Consider the following 18,415-nt stretch of genomic DNA (forward strand, 5'->3'; position numbering starts at 1 on the left):
TTCCAGCCCTAATGAGAGAGGTGCTTCCTCATAAAGAACATTGGAGTTGTCTTAGTGTTCTCTTGCAGTGAGTAGCATGTCAGCTTGACAGCTAACTGAGACATCTAGGTCCAAAGGCAGTAGGAAGAGAGACTCTGGGCTTGCCGTGGGCTTGTGAAACCTAACAGCCCACTTGGAACAAAGCCACACCTCCGCCTAATTCTTTCAAATAGTACCATTTAAACTGTGACAGACGTTTAAATCTGAGCTGGTGGAGGGCATTCTTACTCAGACCACTGTAGGAGCCTGCAGAGACTCATGGTTGCCCAGTATACAGAAAACAAGCCGCTGACTGTAGGCTTCTAAACAGTCCCTCTACCACCCCTCTTAAGGCTCACTCAACAGAACAGTGGGGTCAGGAAGACTGTAGGAACCAGAAGATGGGGAAGGGCTGGCTACAAAAAAGCCATTCCCTGGATTGGATACAGCTGCTGTAACTAAATCAGGTACAGGTTCCTGTACTGGCTCCACACAAGACCAGTACTATCAACAATTAGTCAAGGGAGCCTGGGGTCACAGCTCCAACAGGTCCTGGGGAGGAGAAATCACAGTCTTTGTTGTGAGCTCTCTGCTCCATGCAACAGGCAGGCTCCAGTGGCTAGCTCCAAAACCATGGTCACACAGATGGCCCTGGGTATTCTTTTTGGGTCACAAAGCAAACCAGATAGGCAAAGCTGCATGAGAGATTTGTAGGAAAGGGGAGATGGGCAGGGTTGGTGAGGATAGAGAAAAATGGTCAGTATTCAGAGTGCATCTGCCAAACTAAAATGCCATAATAATAAAAAAGAAAAAATTAATTTTTCTTAAATATATTTAGACAACCCAATATAGATATTTCTCAAGTAATGTGCATACGCGAGATGACTCACTCTTGAGCTATTAAAATAGTCTCAAAAAAAAAAAAAAAGAAAACGAGTGGGTGGAAATGTTTCATTCCACGTGTCCTATAGGAAAGTAGCTGCTGAGTGACTTGCTTTAGTACTAGCTTCAGTTAGAATTTGACTCCTACAGATAGCTCATTGTTGACAGAAGTTTAGTATTTTGTAAAAAGAAATGCTGATTTTTTCTTTAGAAATATAAAACCATTTCTGTCCATGCCCTCATTGTTCGGTGTTTGTTTATACAGGGTCCCCACAGATTGACTAATTCACAAGTTTTCTCTCTTAGGACTTGCTTCCATAGCATTGCTATCAAATACCCTGGAATTGAAGGGATACATTTTTTTCTGGGCATGGTGGTATACGTCTATAAGGTCAGCATTTAGGAGGTGTTGCCAATTGGAGGTTGAGGCCATCCTGGACCATACAGTAGACCTTATCTCAAAACCAAGCTAAAGTATAATGTTATGTAGGAATGAGAAGCTGGGGGAGGGGAAGCACATGACCTGGAGCAGTTTAGGGTAGGGCCTGGTGAGAAGACCTTTGAGGAGCACAGGCACTGAGTGAGTCTGGAGGTCAGCACTGGCTTTGTGTAGTAATAGGCACCACAGCCATTGGTCCTGAGTTCCTTTTGGACCTGACACTTTTCTTCTCTTTAATCTTGAGGTAGACTCTCTTGTATAAAGAGTAGTCAATAGGAAATACTGGCTGTTCCTTTAACTTCCTCATTGGTTGCTTTGAGTCCCAGGTAAAAAGAGTTTGGAACCGTCATTCACTGCAGGCATGTTGAGGTGGAAGTCAGATTTAGGTGAATAACTGATTTAGTTATTCAAGTTGAGGATGATCTGGACAGTGACATTTTACAAGATTTTATTTTTTTGGGATGGCCATGATTATTATGCTTTGAACCCAGAGATAAGCCCCATCTTTGTGTTATGATTTCTTTTCTCTCATTAAATGTGTTTGACTTAGAATGTTTTAAAGTAACTAATTAATTACAATCTTCAAAAATTATTCTTTAAAAACAGTTGAATTAGAATGTTTGTAAAAGTTCTTTTGTACTCAATAAAATGTTACATATTTATTAGCATACAATTTCATATGAATTTGATTGTCAAAAGAACTGTTTTTGCTAGCAGAATGATCTAATTGTTAAAGGGTACACTTTAAGACTCAGATCATTTCCCTCATTTAAAAACAATTCTCATGGGGCTGAGGAGTCAGCCATCAGTGAGTACTCCCAGAGGAGTACAAAGATATGTAGTTCTCCTGGGCCTAGTGAGCAGCCAGCCTAGCCAAATAGGTCCCAGTGAGAAATCCTGCCTTAAAGAAGACATGGTGGGTAGCACCTGAGGAGAAATGACACCCAAAGTTGTCTTCTGGTCTCCATCCATCTTCTCCACTCCCAAACCCAACCCAGCCCAAGTCAACCCAATCAAACCTTCACATGCATATGTGAGAAAGTAAAGTCAGTAATATTCTTTTTATCTGTTTGACATAACATTTATTTGAAAACAGACAATTCATGGTACTTGGCAGTTATAGTTTATCTTAAGTCAATTGGTATGTAATCAATATGCAATAAATATGTAATCAGTTATTTATTCATAATAATGCAAAATAAACAGAATTAGTGGTCTTTAAAAATTGAATAAATTTAGTATAGATTAACTGTTTCTGAGGTGCATTTTCTTTGAATATCTTAGATGCTAAATACATATGACTTGAGGGCTGGAGAGATGGCTCAGCAGTTAAAGGCTAGGCTCATCACCAAAATAGTAGTAATAATATAGAATACCGACAGCTTGAACAGAATTTATTTGAAACCCAGTATTTACTCTCCCCCACCCCCACTACTTTGGTGTTTTATATTTTAGCATTTTTAGTATTTTAGTATCATATTGTAACATTCTGGTGTTATAATAATATTTTAGTGTTATTTTCATTAAATATTTCACCTTAAATAGTAAGCTTTAATCCCTAAAAGTTCTAAAATTCCTATAGTTTTTCTAGGAGCAATAGAATTGCTTTAGTGGATCCAGACACTATTGATTAAAAATCTCATTTGAAATTTTTTTTAACAAATTCCAGTACATAACTTTATAGGAACTAGAGATTAGTAAGAAATTTACAGAGTAGGGAATGAACTGTTCAGATTGGCAGGTCTTTTACCAAACAATCAATACTTGGAGGATAGAAGCTCTCATCGTTGCTCAAAGAGATAATTGGAGAAATAGAAACGGTATGTGAGCCAGAGAAGCATTCCGATTGTGTTGCCTGAAGTAAGTGGGAGGGAGACATCAGTCATACCCTTAGAGCATGTTATGTTACCCAGTGATGACAGTGATGACAGGGGTTCACTTCTGCTGTTCATGTCCCTTCTTATACAAGTACTTGTTTAGAGGAGACTACAGACTTAAGTTTTTAAAGAGGTGGGGAGTGATGGTTTGCTTGAGTGTCAGATTGCTCTATTTCTCTAAGTCTACTTGTTGGTTCATCCTATTTAATCAATATTTCAAACCTTTTTTATGTCTGTATTACAATGTGGGTGGAATCTTTGTTCCCTTTTTTGTGGGGGGGGTCTAGTGGGGCTCATTTTGTCTTGGGGAAACTTATTTTTAGTAGTCTTGTCAGGATTCTTTTCTTACTGTTCTGTTACTTCATGCTTTGAGATCATACTTCCTATATTTAGACGCTGGGTTACATTTTAATTGGATCTCAGAGCATTGTTACAGCATTGTTGGATCTAGATTTTGTTGAGTTACTTTAATTAATATTAGACATACAGTTTGGCATACAGTTCAGTTACTTGGGAATCAATTTGATTCTTTGTGTTTTCCTTTTAACCTTTGTTTGCAGTTATTTTGTTTAGATCTAAATTATTCCCAATGTGCTGTTCTCAGGACTCTTCCAGATAGACTGTATTTTTAGGGGGGCTTTTCTAAGTGGCAGTTACTTAAACTGTTCCCAGCCGTGTGCTACACTACTGGGAATTGTTGGCTCTTTGCTACCATTCCTTATTTGATTCTATATGATGATCAGAGTGTAGGCACATTCTAGGTGGGACTCCCTTTCAGGTTGCACGACTCCTGTGCTGCTGTGCCATTCTCTCTTACACGCTGCCTTAAAGCAATTTGGAGGCACTTCTGTTGTCTTGACTAGTCCTTTCCTGCTTGTTTTGTAATTTGTATCACTCTTGGGCAGTAGCTTGGCAAACAGAAGATTCATATAGTTTTCCTTGGTCTTGGAGAACATGATTATGTTTAGCTCTTGCTACTGCCCTAGGCACCATTTTCCTTTATGCTGTGTTAGTTCATTTTAGCCATTGTGGTTCGTACTGGCTGACATCTAGTCATTGCTGATTAGATGGTTTGGATGGCGTATATGTGATGATTATGGATGAATTCTCCTGTCACCCTCTTGTAAGTATTAACAGTTTGTTTTGCTCCATAGTTAAATTTCCTTCAAGTCATTTTAATCTTGTAGAGATTTAAATTCAGCTCTTAGGGGTTTTGTTTGGACGTCCTATATTCTTAAGCTGTGATTATTTTTGGTTTCTCCTCTGTTATATAGCTCTTGATACTGTTTCCTAATCCTTCTAATTTGGCAGGGCTGAGGTTCCAAACTGTTTGGCACCATAGTAAGGCTGATCTACTCTCTCTGTTTTCAAACTATTGTTTCCTTTTCAGGCTCTCATAATCATCTCTCACACATACTTATTTTTATGTACCGCAAATTTTGGGACTCCATTCTTTGTGGTTTTTTTTTTTTTTTTTTTCCTTTCTGCTACTAAAGTTCCAGTTGCTTTAATAACTGAATCTTGTCCTCTGGCTTCTCAGACTATTAGAGCTCTGGCTTCTGATGAGATTATTTTCCCCAAGCATATTTATGAGAAATGCATAATTAAAAAACGAAGATTTTAAATAATTCCTTTATTAATTATCTCATATAACAAAGCATAATTCTTTTTTTTTTTGGTTCTTTTTTTTTTTTCGGAGCTGGGGACCGAACCCAGGGCCTTGCGCTTCCTAGGTAAGCGCTCTACCACTGAGCTAAATCCCCAGCCCCCAAAGCATAATTCTTAAAGCAACAGTAATTTGTTCATCAGTTAGAATTATTTTCAGTGGACTCCTGAGTCAAGATTACTTTCCCCAGAGCCTCTCATCAGGCTCTTAGCCGAGGTGTCGGGTGGTATCTGAAGGCTCACCCCAAAAAGGTCCCACACTTACGTTCAGAATATCCCTGTCAGGCTCAGCTGGCAGAGGGACCTTGCTCCATCAAGGATGGCAGCTTTGAGAAATCACAAGAGTATAGCAAGGTGGAAACCACAGTCGTTTGTAATTAATCACAGACGTCATATGTCATAGCATGGTTAACATATTTTGCAGTTCAGTGCACTCAAAGGAAGCAGGTGATTATTTAATCAGTATGTGTATTTATCCTGAAGGAGGAGTCACTGTGGGCTGTTTTAGAAATCTTGTTAAGGTTCTCTGCTTTTAGGGGTTGAGTTCTTTCCACCTCTCCCAGTAGCTCTTACAGTAAGCACTGTGTTGATTACTACCTAGTTGAAATGACTTACCCTAGACTCTAAAGTGTCCCGCCTTCTTGCAGAACATCCATTCAAATCTATGAGAAAATGGGCCTTTGGAACAGTTTTCTAACCATCTGTTTCAAAGCTTTAATTTATATTCATTATTTGGTCCAAATGGTTCATATTCCGTAGCTGACATTTAGTCCATGGCACATTCCCGCTTCTTCCCCTTCCATGCCTTCGTTCCTCTGTGCACACGCTCATCTACTCTGTCCTGACTGCCCTCATCATTGACTCTTTCCATCCCTTCACCCTGCTCTACTTAGCATTACATCCTATTCTTCTGAGTCCTGACCCCATGCTCTGTCTAGGGTAAATTTCTTTACTGCTGACTTCCAGTAGGTACACAGTACGTTTTTCTTTAAAAAACAGGTGAGTGAAGTCATGAAGTTAGAGATCATTAACTAGATGGCTATGGTGGCACATCATGCAATCCCAACACTCAGGAGACCTTGGGCTTAAGGGTCTGAGGCCCACCTGGAGCTGCACAGAAAGATCCTATATAAAAGCAAACAAACCTGAAGAAACCGTTACCATTAATGACCTTTAAGGTCCAGAAGAATGGCTCTTAATGTTGAAATTTTATAAGCAAGCAATAAAGGGCCAATTTGGAGTACAGATCCTCTTTAGCTCCCTTTAATAATTTATAAATAGTCTTACTAATTTCCAGTTTCAAAGGAACACCCATTTGATGTTTTGTATTGTAGTCTGTTTCTTCAGCATCCAGTGTGGAACCCAGAGAAGAGAATACATGATTGTTTGAATTAATGCCCAGGTAGTAGTAATTTATCTTCTGTTAAGTTTTAGAAATATGCGTGATTGTGTAATAGTCTTTAAACTTGTTATATGAATGGTGTGTGTGTGTGTGTGTGTGTGTGTGTGTGTGTGTGTGTGTGTGTGTTTCTGAGAGTCTGTCTGCCCTGGGGAACTGAGTGTTAACGGAGCTAATTCCTGGTGTGCCCATCCACAGGGGAGGAAGTAGGACTTCGCCTCACTTTTCCTTTCTGCTTGATGAGCGTTAGTCTACATCCCAGTAGGTTTACTCTTGGGCAGCAGAAGTCACATTACCATTGTCTGAATGTTTAACACTGTCTGTATCATAAACTGTCATTTATGGTACATTCTAGTTTGAATTATCACCTTTGGGAAGAGATATGTCTGACATTTTGTTGTCTAGTCAGTGTCATGCTTAGAAAGTATAACAACATTTTGTAATTCTTTTCTAGAGACAAAAGTATTTTTAAAGAACTGAGATACAATTATTTTATACTTAGAAAACTTATGTAGAATAAAATGTTTTCACTAAAGTATGTTAAAAATTGTTCACTTTTGCAAGTTTTCCAAACCAAACCCTCATGCAGTTTTTCTGTCTTAGTTTAGATTAAATGTTCAAAACAAAGAACTGAGGTAATGCTTTTGTTTATCTTTTTATCAAAGAATATTTAAAGAAGCTTGCACCTGTCGTTAAAATATAGTGCAACTAATGTTAACAAATCATGTAATCAGCGTCGCAGTTAAACAGAACACCAGTTCCAGCCACTGATGCTAGTCTCCGCCATTACCTCTAGCGGCTGTACCCATGGACACAATGCAGCACGAGAACTTCTATAGAAGTACATTAATTTTACTTGATTGTATAGGGAGAAAATGTATATTTTATATACATCTATATTACACACACACACACACGCACGCACACACATTTTTGTGTGTCTGACCTCTTCTACTGGCATTATTTTCTGTTGTATAAAGTTAGAGCATGTCTATTTGCATTCTTACCTGACCAACAGGATAAAACATCCACATTTAATCCCTTTGCTTTCCTTTGGTGATTTCTAGATAACAGTTAATGCAAACATTGCCGTTGTATATTAATACTGATTTTGGTAAACCTATGAACTTGTTTCTGTTAAACTTTGCAAATAACAGTGAAGTCGCTGAGTCCATGATTTCCCTCTACTTCTTTTACTACTTTTAATTGTGCTCTCTAGGTAGTTTTTGCTCATTTTGTATATTGTAGCCTTTTAAATCCACTCAGCCAGACTTGCTTTTCTCTTTACTCATAATTCAATGTATATGTTTTATGTGTGCTCTAATGTTCAGTTCATAATTTGCCACAGTAGATGTTTAAGCTTTGTGAGAACGAACACTACCACATCACTAGTTCCTCCTTAATAAAACCACCTGATGTCCCGTGAGATCCCCTCTCAAACTGTAAGCACTGCACACACCAGAATGTCAAAAATCAAAAACACTGATAATCTCTAATTTAACTGAGGATTCTTACCCATTGTTATTGCAAAATGGTTTGACCCTTTAGATGACAGTTATCCATGCATTACAAAGTTAAATGATGTCATCATAATAGATTTTGCCATGTATGCTTCCAAGTATATACCCAAGTGAATTAAAATTTATGTTCACATTAAAACTTACACACGGATGTTTTAGTTAGCATCTTTATTATTGCTAAGACTAGGAAGCAACTGAAATGTCCTTCATTAAGTAAATAGATTGATTGTCTATCAGCAGTGGGATACTGTTCAGTGACAGAATGAGCTATCAAGGTGCTGAAACCAACCAGGACTTTTTGGGTGTAAGTAAAAGCTATTCTGCACATCCTGTGTGTCACCAGGGGTCAGGACTCCTTGAGGAAATGTCTGATGGCCTAATATGGAGGTGCTGTTTACATACAGGAGAGTCTTCAACAAAAAGGAGTCTAGTCTAAAACAAATCATAGTGCTTGCTGAGTTTGAGAAGTCCTACAGATTGTTAATTAGCCGTGTTGAATCCCAGCCGCTCCCAAGTGAGCCGTGCTCCGTGCTCTAACTTGCTGTGTTTAGTTGCCCCGCCCATCTGGATGTGCTCTGCACCCTCCTTTTTACTAGTGGACATTCATCTTAGTTGGAGTTGAAGCAACTTTTAAACATTTATTATTAAAAAGACAGGGACAAGCCAACAGCGGTGGTTCATGCCTACAGTTCTAGCACTTGGGAGGCAGGGGCAGGGGATGGAGAATTTGAGTACTATGTGAACCACGTAAAGAGACTTTGTGTCAAAGTGGGGGAAGGAATGAAATAACAAAGTTTTATTTTGCACTTGATCTTAGCCAAAAGGCCAAGAAGTGATAGGAAGTTTTATTCTGATGAATATTAGTCTTCAAAATTATTTTTTCTTTCAGTTAAAATGATGGTTTGCACTAAGCACTGTGCAAGATATGGAAAAGAGATATAGGTGTGTATTTCTGTCTTCCAAGAGTTGTCCCAGGGAGAAGGAGGGGGAGGGTCAGGAGGGGAGGAGGAAAGGAGGACTTTTCGGCTGCTGTTAGCTGCTGCTTACACTTGTGCTGGTTTTTGAGGAGATCTGGAGGAGAGACCTGGACCTTGGAGAGTGATACTAGTTGAGAAGGGAGAAAATGGTGCTTCACATTGAGAACCATTCATCAAATGTTAGAATAGCTATTTCGATTATTGCTGAATAAAAAGTATTGAAGATCTCTAAAATATAATAAAAGGATCATCCATTCATTTAGCATTATGTGATTTTTTTTATATCCTAATAATTTACCTTTTTTTGAAGTATGCTTTGCTTGAAATTGCTCAAACTGACCTAGTTTTCACTTGGTTAATATTAGCCTTAGGTTTCTGACCACATATTGAAGTGCTGAGATTGCAGGTGTGTATCACCAGGTCTGGCTCTCGATGATGGTCTTTCCTTTTAAGGGGTGTTGCTTGCTTGTTGTAAGTTTTAGGACATTCAGGATAATATTAATTTGCTTCCAGTGAGCACTGTACCGCTGTGTGGCAAGTGTGGACGCCTTACAGCAAAATGTCCCTCTTTTTCTCTTTCACCTTGGACCATTTCCACTTCTCAAGATCTTACCACTGTTAATGCTTTGACCAGACCGATACCTATTCTATCAGTTAATGTGTTTAAAGATGTTAGCTGTGCTCTTTCTTTGCTACCTTCTGTATGTCGGTTACGTTTCTATATACATTATTTTCCTTTTCTCTGAGTTTTAGTATTTCTTGTAAATCAGTGGGTACAGGTGCCCTCAGTTTTTGTTAGTCCTGTAAGTCGTTGTTTCTGGGTTCCTTTTGAAGGTATTTTTATTGGTAACCGACCTTTATAAGCAGATGATCCCCTGCATCCTCATTTTGGTCTTCCTTCTACTTGAGCTTCATGTAGACTGTGAATTGTATCTTGGGTATTCCAAGTTTTTGGGTTAATATCCACATATCAGTGAGTACATACATTCCATGTGTTTTCTTTTGTGACTGGGTTACCTCACTCCAGATGATATTTTCTAGTTCGATCCATTTGCCTAAGAATTTCATGAAGTCATTGTTTTTAATAATTGAGTAGTTGTACTCAGTCCATTGTGTAGATATACCACATTTTTTTCTGTCCATTCCTCAGTTGAAGAACATCTGGGTTTTTTCCAGCTTCTGGCTGTTATAAATAAGACTGCTATGAACATAATGAAGCATGTGTCTTTGTTGTATGTTGGAGCATTTTTTGGGTATATGCCCAGGAGTGATAATAACTGGGTCCTCAGGTAGTACTATGTCCAATTGTCTGAGGAACCTCCAGACTGATTTCAGGGTGGTTGTACCAGCTTGCAATCCCACCAACACTAGAGGAGTGTTCTTTCTCCACATCCCTGCCAGCATCTGTAGCCACCTGAGTTTTTGACCTTAGCCATTCTGACTGTTGTGAGGTGGAATCTCAGAATTGTTTTGACTTGCATTTCCCTGATGACTAAGGATGTTGAACATTTCTTTAGGTACTTCTCAGCTATTCGATATTTCTCAGTTGAGAATTCTTTGTTTAGCTCTGAACCCCATTTTTTTATATGTCTTTTTTTTAAAGTAAAAAATAGATCTTTAATTATATATTATAATATTTCATGTACTCTACTAGTAACATGATTTTATTAACATGTATAATGACAAAGTAAATGTGGATTGTTTACCATCTAAAGAAAATTAAGTGAACTTTTGGGGCCATTAAAAGAGAACAGTGATATTTTCATTTCAGAGATTAGACATGCAAGCAAACTTTTAATAAATATCCATCGAAGACCTGTTATATGTCAGACAAAGCCTTTAATATTTACTGAGATGGGAAATAGTTTTTAAAGATGTTTAATCATGGGTTTATATACTGTGTATGACAGTAAAGGTCAGATCAAGAGAGAGCCTGGCTGACTGGAATTCAAATTAACATCATTTCTCCAACTTGATATACCAATGTGATTACCCTGGAAGGGTTTTTATTTATCTGACTTTCTTTTTTTTTTTTTAATTTATTTAATACTTAATAATAATTCTTTGGTTTCCGGGCAAACATCCCCCTCCCCCCTCCCCTTCCTTATGAGTGTTCCCCTCCCAACCCTCCCCCATTGCCGCCCTCCCCCCAACAGTCTAGTTTACTGGGGGTTCAGTCTTAGCAGGACCCAGGGCTTCCCCTTCCACTGGTGCTCTTACTAGGATATTCATTGCTACCTATGAGGTCAGAGTCCAGGGTCAGTCCATGTATAGTCTTTAGGTAGTGGCTTAGTCCCTGGAAGCTCTGGTTGCTTGGCATTGTTGTACATATGGGGTCTCGAACCCCTTCAAGCTCTTCCAGTTCTTTCTCTGATTCCTTCAATGGGGGTCCTATTCTCACTGAACCCCATTTTTTTTTTTTTGGTTCTTTTTTTCGGAGCTGGGGACCGAACCCAGGGCCTTGTGCTTCCTAGGTAAGCGCTCTACCACTGAGCTAAATCCCCAGCCCCGAGAACCCCATTTTTTAATAGGGTTATTTGTCTCCCTGCGGTCTAACTTCTTGCGTTCTTTGTATATTTTGGACATTAGCACTCTGTTAGATGTAGGATTGGTAAAGATCTTTTCCCAATCTGTTGGTTGCCTTTTGTCCGAATGACAGTGTCCTTTGCATTACAGAGGCTTTGCAGTTTTATGAGGTCCCATTTGTCGATTCTTGATCTTAGAGCATAAGCCATTGGTGTTTTGTTCAGGAAAATTTCCTGTGTCCATGCGTTTGAGGCTCTAACCCACTTTCTCTTCTATTAGTTTCAGTGTATCTGGTTTTATGTGGAAGTCCTTGATCCACTTGGAGTTGAGCTTTGTACAAGTTGATAAGAATGGGTCAATTTGCATTCTTCTACATGCTGACCTCCAGTTGAACCAGCACTATTTGTTGAAAATGGTACCTTTTTTTTTTTTTCCATTGGAGGGTTTTAGCTTCTTTGTCAAAGATCAAGTGTCCATGTGTCAGAACTAGCAGGTATTGACAAAAATGATAGTTTTATTACTGCAGTAAATGACAGAATGTGTTGAGAGAGAAAGTCGTAGTGTCTCAATGACTTTTGACATCCTATAATGCAATCCTCATGATTTTATGTGTGAATGCAGGTGTATAGAGGGGAACTCCGATATAGCCATATGATATTGATTAAAAGACTCATCTGAAGTCTGCCCACTGTACCAAAACAAGCAGAGGAGATGTGAGTGTAGACTTAACCGGTGGGTTGTGTGGGGGATGGTCTTGGCTTTTCCACTGCTGTGCATGCGTAGTTGGAATCTGTAACTTGTCTGAGAGTCTGCGTGAGGCCTGCAGAGAGAGGGGCTGTTCCCGGGGGCTCCGCTCTGCAGGCTCCTCGGTCATCTCTGTCACAGCACTGTCCTCCCTTTGAGCTGCTCCTTAAAGCTCCAGCTCTCATGTCGGAAACTAAGTCTCGGGATTCACATTACTCTGGGTTTTAGGTCATGAATTTGTCCTTTGTCCTCAAGTCTCTGAAGAACGTAACAGGACTTGTTGATCCTCAGCCTTTTAGTTATTATTGAGGATAGGAATGTTGACTTTAAGTTTCTTTTATGTATCAGAATGAAAATCAGAGCTAAATTAATGTATAAATTTCCTCTCTGTTCCTTATTAGGATTTTTTTTAACATTAAATGTATTTTAAATTTTGTCAAGTATTTACACCAATCATCAAATAATCTTTTGTGTTTAGAACTGTTGATGTGGTGAATTACAATGAATTTTTCAAGCACAGAACCTGTATTGTGTATGTGCAATTTATGATTCTTACATTATGTCTTTTAAGTGTCACCTATACATAGTGTGTGTGAGGTTACATAAAGAGGGCATTGTCCGTTAGTCTGTAGATTCTTTTTTGTACTGCCTTTGGACTATCAAAGTAATGCTAGACACATAAAATGCCCAATTTGGAAACTTTCTGTGAGAGATGATGTAAGGGTTCGTTAACTCTTGTCTAAGCACTCGGTGTGCATTTCCAGAGACCGTTGGTGCCTACAGATTTTTACAAGGAGTGCTTTCCAATTACACATAATATTTATCTAGTAGATAGAATATCACTGAAGCTCCATATTTGTTGGGTTTTGGTAGTTGTATTTTTTTTAAAGGAATTGTTCTGTATAGCCAAAGTTTTTGAATTCATGATTCATGATTATTTTAAACACAGTAGGCTGTGCTGTAATCTCAGCACTTGGGAGGCAAAGGATTGTCACAGGTTGAGGATAACCTGGTTTACATGGTGAACTCTGGGCTATTTGGGTATACATAGCAAGAGTCTGTCCCCTCACAACACCAACAATAAAACAATAGCAATACCAACAATAAAAATAACAAAACTGTAAGAACTGGGCTCAGTATGGTGGTATATACTTATAACCTCAACATTTGGGAGGCTACAGATCATAGGATCACAAGTTCAAGATCAGCTTGGACTATGGGGCAAGGTTTAGCTCAAAACCCTCAAACCCAAAGCTTGAAGAATATATAGTCTCTTGTTCATTAATATTTGTAGTATGAGTTTTTCTCTTTATCATTGCAATTTTACAAGCCTTATCAGTTTTCTGAACAACTAGCATTTACATACATTGATTTGTTTCTATTAATTTTATTGATGTAGATTCTTGTATTTTGGATGCATACTCATATTTTCATTGTACTTGCCTAGGTACCCTTCTACCCCTAAGATGAAGGGACTGCCTTGAGATTTCTTATCTAACATAAAAATAAATCTGGCTTTTAGGTTGACCATACATTTTACAGTGTTAAAAAGTGGATGTGACGTAGGGTTTATTTGGAGGGTTAGTGGTATTGAATGCATTTGTATTGTCCAGCTATCATCATTATCCACCTACAGAACCTCTTCATCATCTGAGAACAGAAATGTGTGCCCATTAAACCTCCACTCCAGTCCTCCTCTGAACCACTGTTCTACTTTGTGTCTAGCAGTAGGGTTAGTCTAAGGATCTCACTAACTAGGATCTCATTAACTAGGGTCATATAATCTACAACTCTTTGTATATAGCCTATATCACAGTATATTTTTTCAAACTTATCCAGTTTTAGCATGTATCAGAATCCTACTCTTCTGTAAAGCTATGGAATATTTACTGTTAATACGTATGGCACTCTGCTTATTCATTGACTTCTGGACATTTGACATTATACTCACTTTTTGACAGTTAATGAGTAATGCTTCAATGAGTACTGTTGTGTGTTGTAAATTTCAGTTAGTCCCTGCTTCCACTTTTCTGGTTTTTAGATAGTTCTAGAATTCCCAGAGTTAGAATTATGTGGTAACTGTATATTTATGTTCGTAGTCTTTAAAGAAGCTACCCTACTGGTTGCCACAGAAACTCTACCAGTTCTTATTCTGATCAGCTGAACCCAAAGTTCTAGATTTTGTACATGCTCAGCAGCGTTTTCTGTTTTCCAGTGATAGCTGTCTGAATGGTTAAAGTGATAAATTGTGTCTCTTAGTTATCTGCTATTTAGATGATATGTTCACTACTTTTACCTATGCTTATTGGCCATGTATGTGTATGTTATTCAAAAATCTAAATAGTACCTTTAAACTTTTTTCATTTTTATGTTTTGAGTAAACTGGAGGCTGGCTTTAAGCTAACAGACTTTCTGTCTTAGTCTCCTACATGTGAGATTACAGGTTATGATACTGTGCTTAGCCGAACCAGTTTTTAAATTGGCTTCATTGGGGACTGAGAAGGGTGTTTTAGTGTGTGTGTGTGTGTGTGTGTGTGTGTGTGTGTGTGTGTGTGGTGTGGTGTGTGTGTGTGTGTGTGTGTGTGTGTGTGTGTGTGTATTCTAAATATATCCGTATTCTGTATCAAATCTACAACCTGTAAATACTTGGTCTCTTTTCACTCTCTTTTGATGAACTCAAACTGATGTTTTGTTGCCTTTGTCTGTAAATGTACACATTAGCAATCTGCCCCGCATTCTTCAGACTTGAACAGTTTTACCCTTCAGTGTCCCCAACCTCTTGCCTCTCAGTATTCAGAGGCAGGTGGACTTCTTGAGTTTTAGGCCAGCCTGCTCTACATAGTAAGCTCCAGGACAGCCAGGGCTACATAGAGAGATCTTGTGTCAAGCGAACAAACAAACAAACAAAGCAAAATATCATGTGCAGACCAACAAATCTATTACAGATAGAAAAGGGTCTTAACAGACTTAGGAGAAATCTGAACTCTCACTGAACCTCTTCATAACCCAGAAATGCTAGGGGAAAAACCATCTCATTTTCTATTAAATTGAGAAGGAATTTTTCTTTGAAATACGGATTTAGCCATTTATAGAACATTGAAAGCACACATATATTGATGTCTCTAGTATGTAGTGAATTTGGTTAATAAAATTAGTTTTTGAAAAATCTTAGACTATATTAGCATTTATGGTCAGAATAGTTGCTTAAAAGGAATTGTGTAACACAAGCTTAGATGGAGGTGGTTTGTACATAGCTCAGTGACAAGTGTGAATGCTAAAATGCGTGAGGCCGGGTTGGGGATTTAGCTCAGCGGTAGAGCGCTTGCCTAGCGAGCGCAAGGCCCTGGGTTCGGTCCCCAGCTCCGAAAAAAAGAAAAAAAAAATGCGTGAGGCCTTGGGTTTAATCCTCAGGACCAAAGACAACACCAAGCACATAGAACATAAAACAGTGGTGCGTGGGTTTGTCACGAGCTGCCCAGTTACTGAAATAATAGTTTGGGATTCAGTGCTTGGCTGAACTTTGCACAGCATAAGTGTCGTCAGTAGATAATTTACCATTTTGAAGAAGTTGAACTTAGAAATCATAAATGTATCCCTTGCTTACAAGAATTACCTGATATATTCTTTAATGCCTGTTATGTCGATTAATTGCAGGTGAACTGTGTAACCTCATTACCCTGGATGTAGCTCACAATCAACTTGAACACCTTCCGAAGGAGATTGGGAACTGCACCCAGATAACCAACCTGGACCTGCAGCACAATGAGCTGCTAGACCTCCCAGACACAATAGGTATGAGGGGGAAGGAGGTACTGAGGTCTGGGACCACGTGTTAACGGAAAGGACTACTTTTGGTCCATTTTGGTAATAGAAAGTCAGAATTATCAAAGTACTAATAAAACTTTTAAAATAGTCTTTTAAATCACTATTCTATTTCTTGATAAAGCAAATAATTAGATCTTAGGAAATGAACTCGTTTAGGATTATAAAGTTGATAAAACGTTGCGTTATTGTATATTTACTGCCGAATAGAGGGATTTCTGTTTAGTTTATTTCAAAATGTCACAGGCTAGTAATATGAATGTGATTCTTTTTTTTTTTTTTGGTTCTTTTTTTTTTCCAGAGCTGGGGACCGAACCCAGGGCCTTGCGTTTCCTAGGCAAGCGCTCTACCACAGAGCTAAATCCCCAACCCCTATGAATGTGATTCTTTATTAAGATACCACATTGCAAAATAAAATCATTGCTGTCTAGGTTTTAAAACATGACATATTTTAAAATATGTATAATTTCAAAAGTTGTTTGTAATGTTGAGTTGGTAAGAGAGAGATACTTTGAAGATGGTTAAAATATATTTTGAGGATTTTTCCCAAATTGCAAACTGGAGATATTTAGCCGTGATAATATTTTATACTTGTATAGTCTTGTTTTTTTCTAATTGTCTAGAAATATATGTAAGCCAAGAAGGATATTTTTATAAACTCTTTGTTATTTAGAAAAAACTCATCTGTTCTTGATTTATATAATATAATTCTATGAGAGGTACTGTTAATAAAACATTTTAGGTTTATGGTGATGCTGTCTTTTTCAATAATTACTGTGTTTGCTTCTGTCAGGTATTTAGAGGAGCCATCTTAATAATTTTGAGTTATGTGCAGGTGGGTTTTTGAAGTCTCTTAGATGACACAGAGCCTGTTGGTGTCTTGTTCGAGGACTGGCTCAACGCTGGCTCAGTTTATGTTAAAGGAGCAGCCTGAAGGGCTCTACCTTGGCAGGACTTAGATTTCAACTCCTGACAGAAACATGACACGGTCCCTCAGCCCCAGCTTCTGTTTGGGGAAGCTCTCTGGGACAGATCCCGATATCTGATTTTCCTGGGTTCTCAGCTTGTTTCCAGGTTACTGCTCTTAGCCACCACTCTGTTAAGTCGTTTATTTTGGAAGATGTTTTCAGTTTGTTTTTGGTGTTTTGTTTTACTTTTTGTTTCTGTATTAAATTGGAGAGAGATGTTGTCTACCAACCACCAGGTGATAATATAAGTCAGCAATTTCTTAACAGAAAACCAAACTGAGACTTAGTATATATAATTATATATTAGATAAAGAACTGAGTTTTATGTCTTTCTAGTCTTGACCCATGGATCTTCCTATCATAATAGTATTTGTATTGGTATTAAATTAACTACTTTTTCTTTAAACTGGAAAGGCAAAATTGTCTGCATTATGTAACAAGTTAAGGAGTGTTGTGTCAAATACACTTACAATATAAAAAGAACAGATTGATGACGATTCAGGATATTAGAAACCATGGCGATTACTTCCTACTTTTTGTTTTTAAAATCACTGAAGTAACTAGGATGGTCAGAGAAGTGATCTCAGCTGAAAGAACACAGAGTCTTTTCTGTACTCATGAACATGATCATGTTCAGACTGATACAAAAAAGAAACCCACAACTTTTAGAGCTGTCTGCTAAGGAGCTGGGGAGACTGTGCAGTGGCTACAGCACTGTGTAATCATGAGGTCCTAGGCTTAGCTTCCCAGTGCCCATGAAGACCTGGACGTGGTAGCTCACTCCTGTGAGACCAGTGCTAGGGGGTGGAGACGGGCTTCCCAGAAGCTTCCTTACTGGCTGCTGCTCTAGCCAGCTAGTGAGATTAAGATTCCCTGAGAAACTTTGAGGAAATGAGGTGGAGCATAACAGAAGCACTGAGCATTGAACTATGGCCTCCAGCGGCCCACGGCGGGATATTCTCCTCCCAACACACGTGTATATGCAAATGAAAAGATGTTAGAAAGAAGTGTTCACCAAGTCAAATTCGTTGGAAAATGCTGTGTAATACAGTAAACATAAAAACCAAAATAAGAGCCTGTAGGCTAAAGTACAAGGAATACTCCAGAACCAAGAGCAGAAAGATAGGAACAATAGAAAGTAAGTGAAGTTCAAAAGTCACAAAAGAGAAAAGTTCTGGAAAGAAGCGAAGTAGTACAGTGAAGAAACTAGTAAAATACAATTTTATATTTTCATGAGCTCGACTAAAACTCAGATAAACTCTCCTTCCCCAGAGCAGGGCTTCTAGGTGTGCACCAAGACACCCACTTACAGGGTTCTGAACTTGGATCTTTATCTCTGCTTAGTAAGAACGTTACCCACTGAATGTCTCCCAGGTCCCAGAAGTTTTTCTAGAGAATTAATGAGACCTGTGAAGACAGATCTAAACACAGGTTGGCTATTTGAGGAGTAAAGTGTTAGGAAACCATAGAAGACAAACAGATAAGGAAGAGAGGAGGACTGGAATCGATCGCACAAGGCATGTTCCTGTAGCACGTGAACAGTTAAGAGTCTTTGATTTATTTGTAACACGTATGTTC

At 38.5% G+C, this 18,415-nt stretch overlaps 1 protein-coding gene across 7 annotated transcripts in view; it reads left to right on the top strand.

Moving 5' to 3' along the window:
- Positions 1 to 18,415, top strand: part of Shoc2 (SHOC2 leucine-rich repeat scaffold protein) — an 88,554-nt gene that overhangs the window by 39,039 nt on the left and 31,100 nt on the right. For 6 of the 7 annotated variants that reach the window (XM_039080784.2, XM_039080785.2, XM_039080788.2 and 3 more), the window contains one exon: positions 15,702 to 15,839. In XM_039080784.2, the coding sequence (XP_038936712.1) occupies positions 15,702 to 15,839 (138 nt within the window). Of the gene's footprint in view, positions 1 to 14,248; positions 14,361 to 15,701; positions 15,840 to 18,415 lie in introns of those variants that run through there. The other variant, XM_063265372.1, reaches the window with a different exon arrangement.

The sequence above is a fragment of the Rattus norvegicus genome, chromosome 1 (genome assembly GCF_036323735.1).
Source record: "Rattus norvegicus strain BN/NHsdMcwi chromosome 1, GRCr8, whole genome shotgun sequence".
Taxonomy (NCBI): domain Eukaryota; kingdom Metazoa; phylum Chordata; class Mammalia; order Rodentia; family Muridae; genus Rattus; species Rattus norvegicus.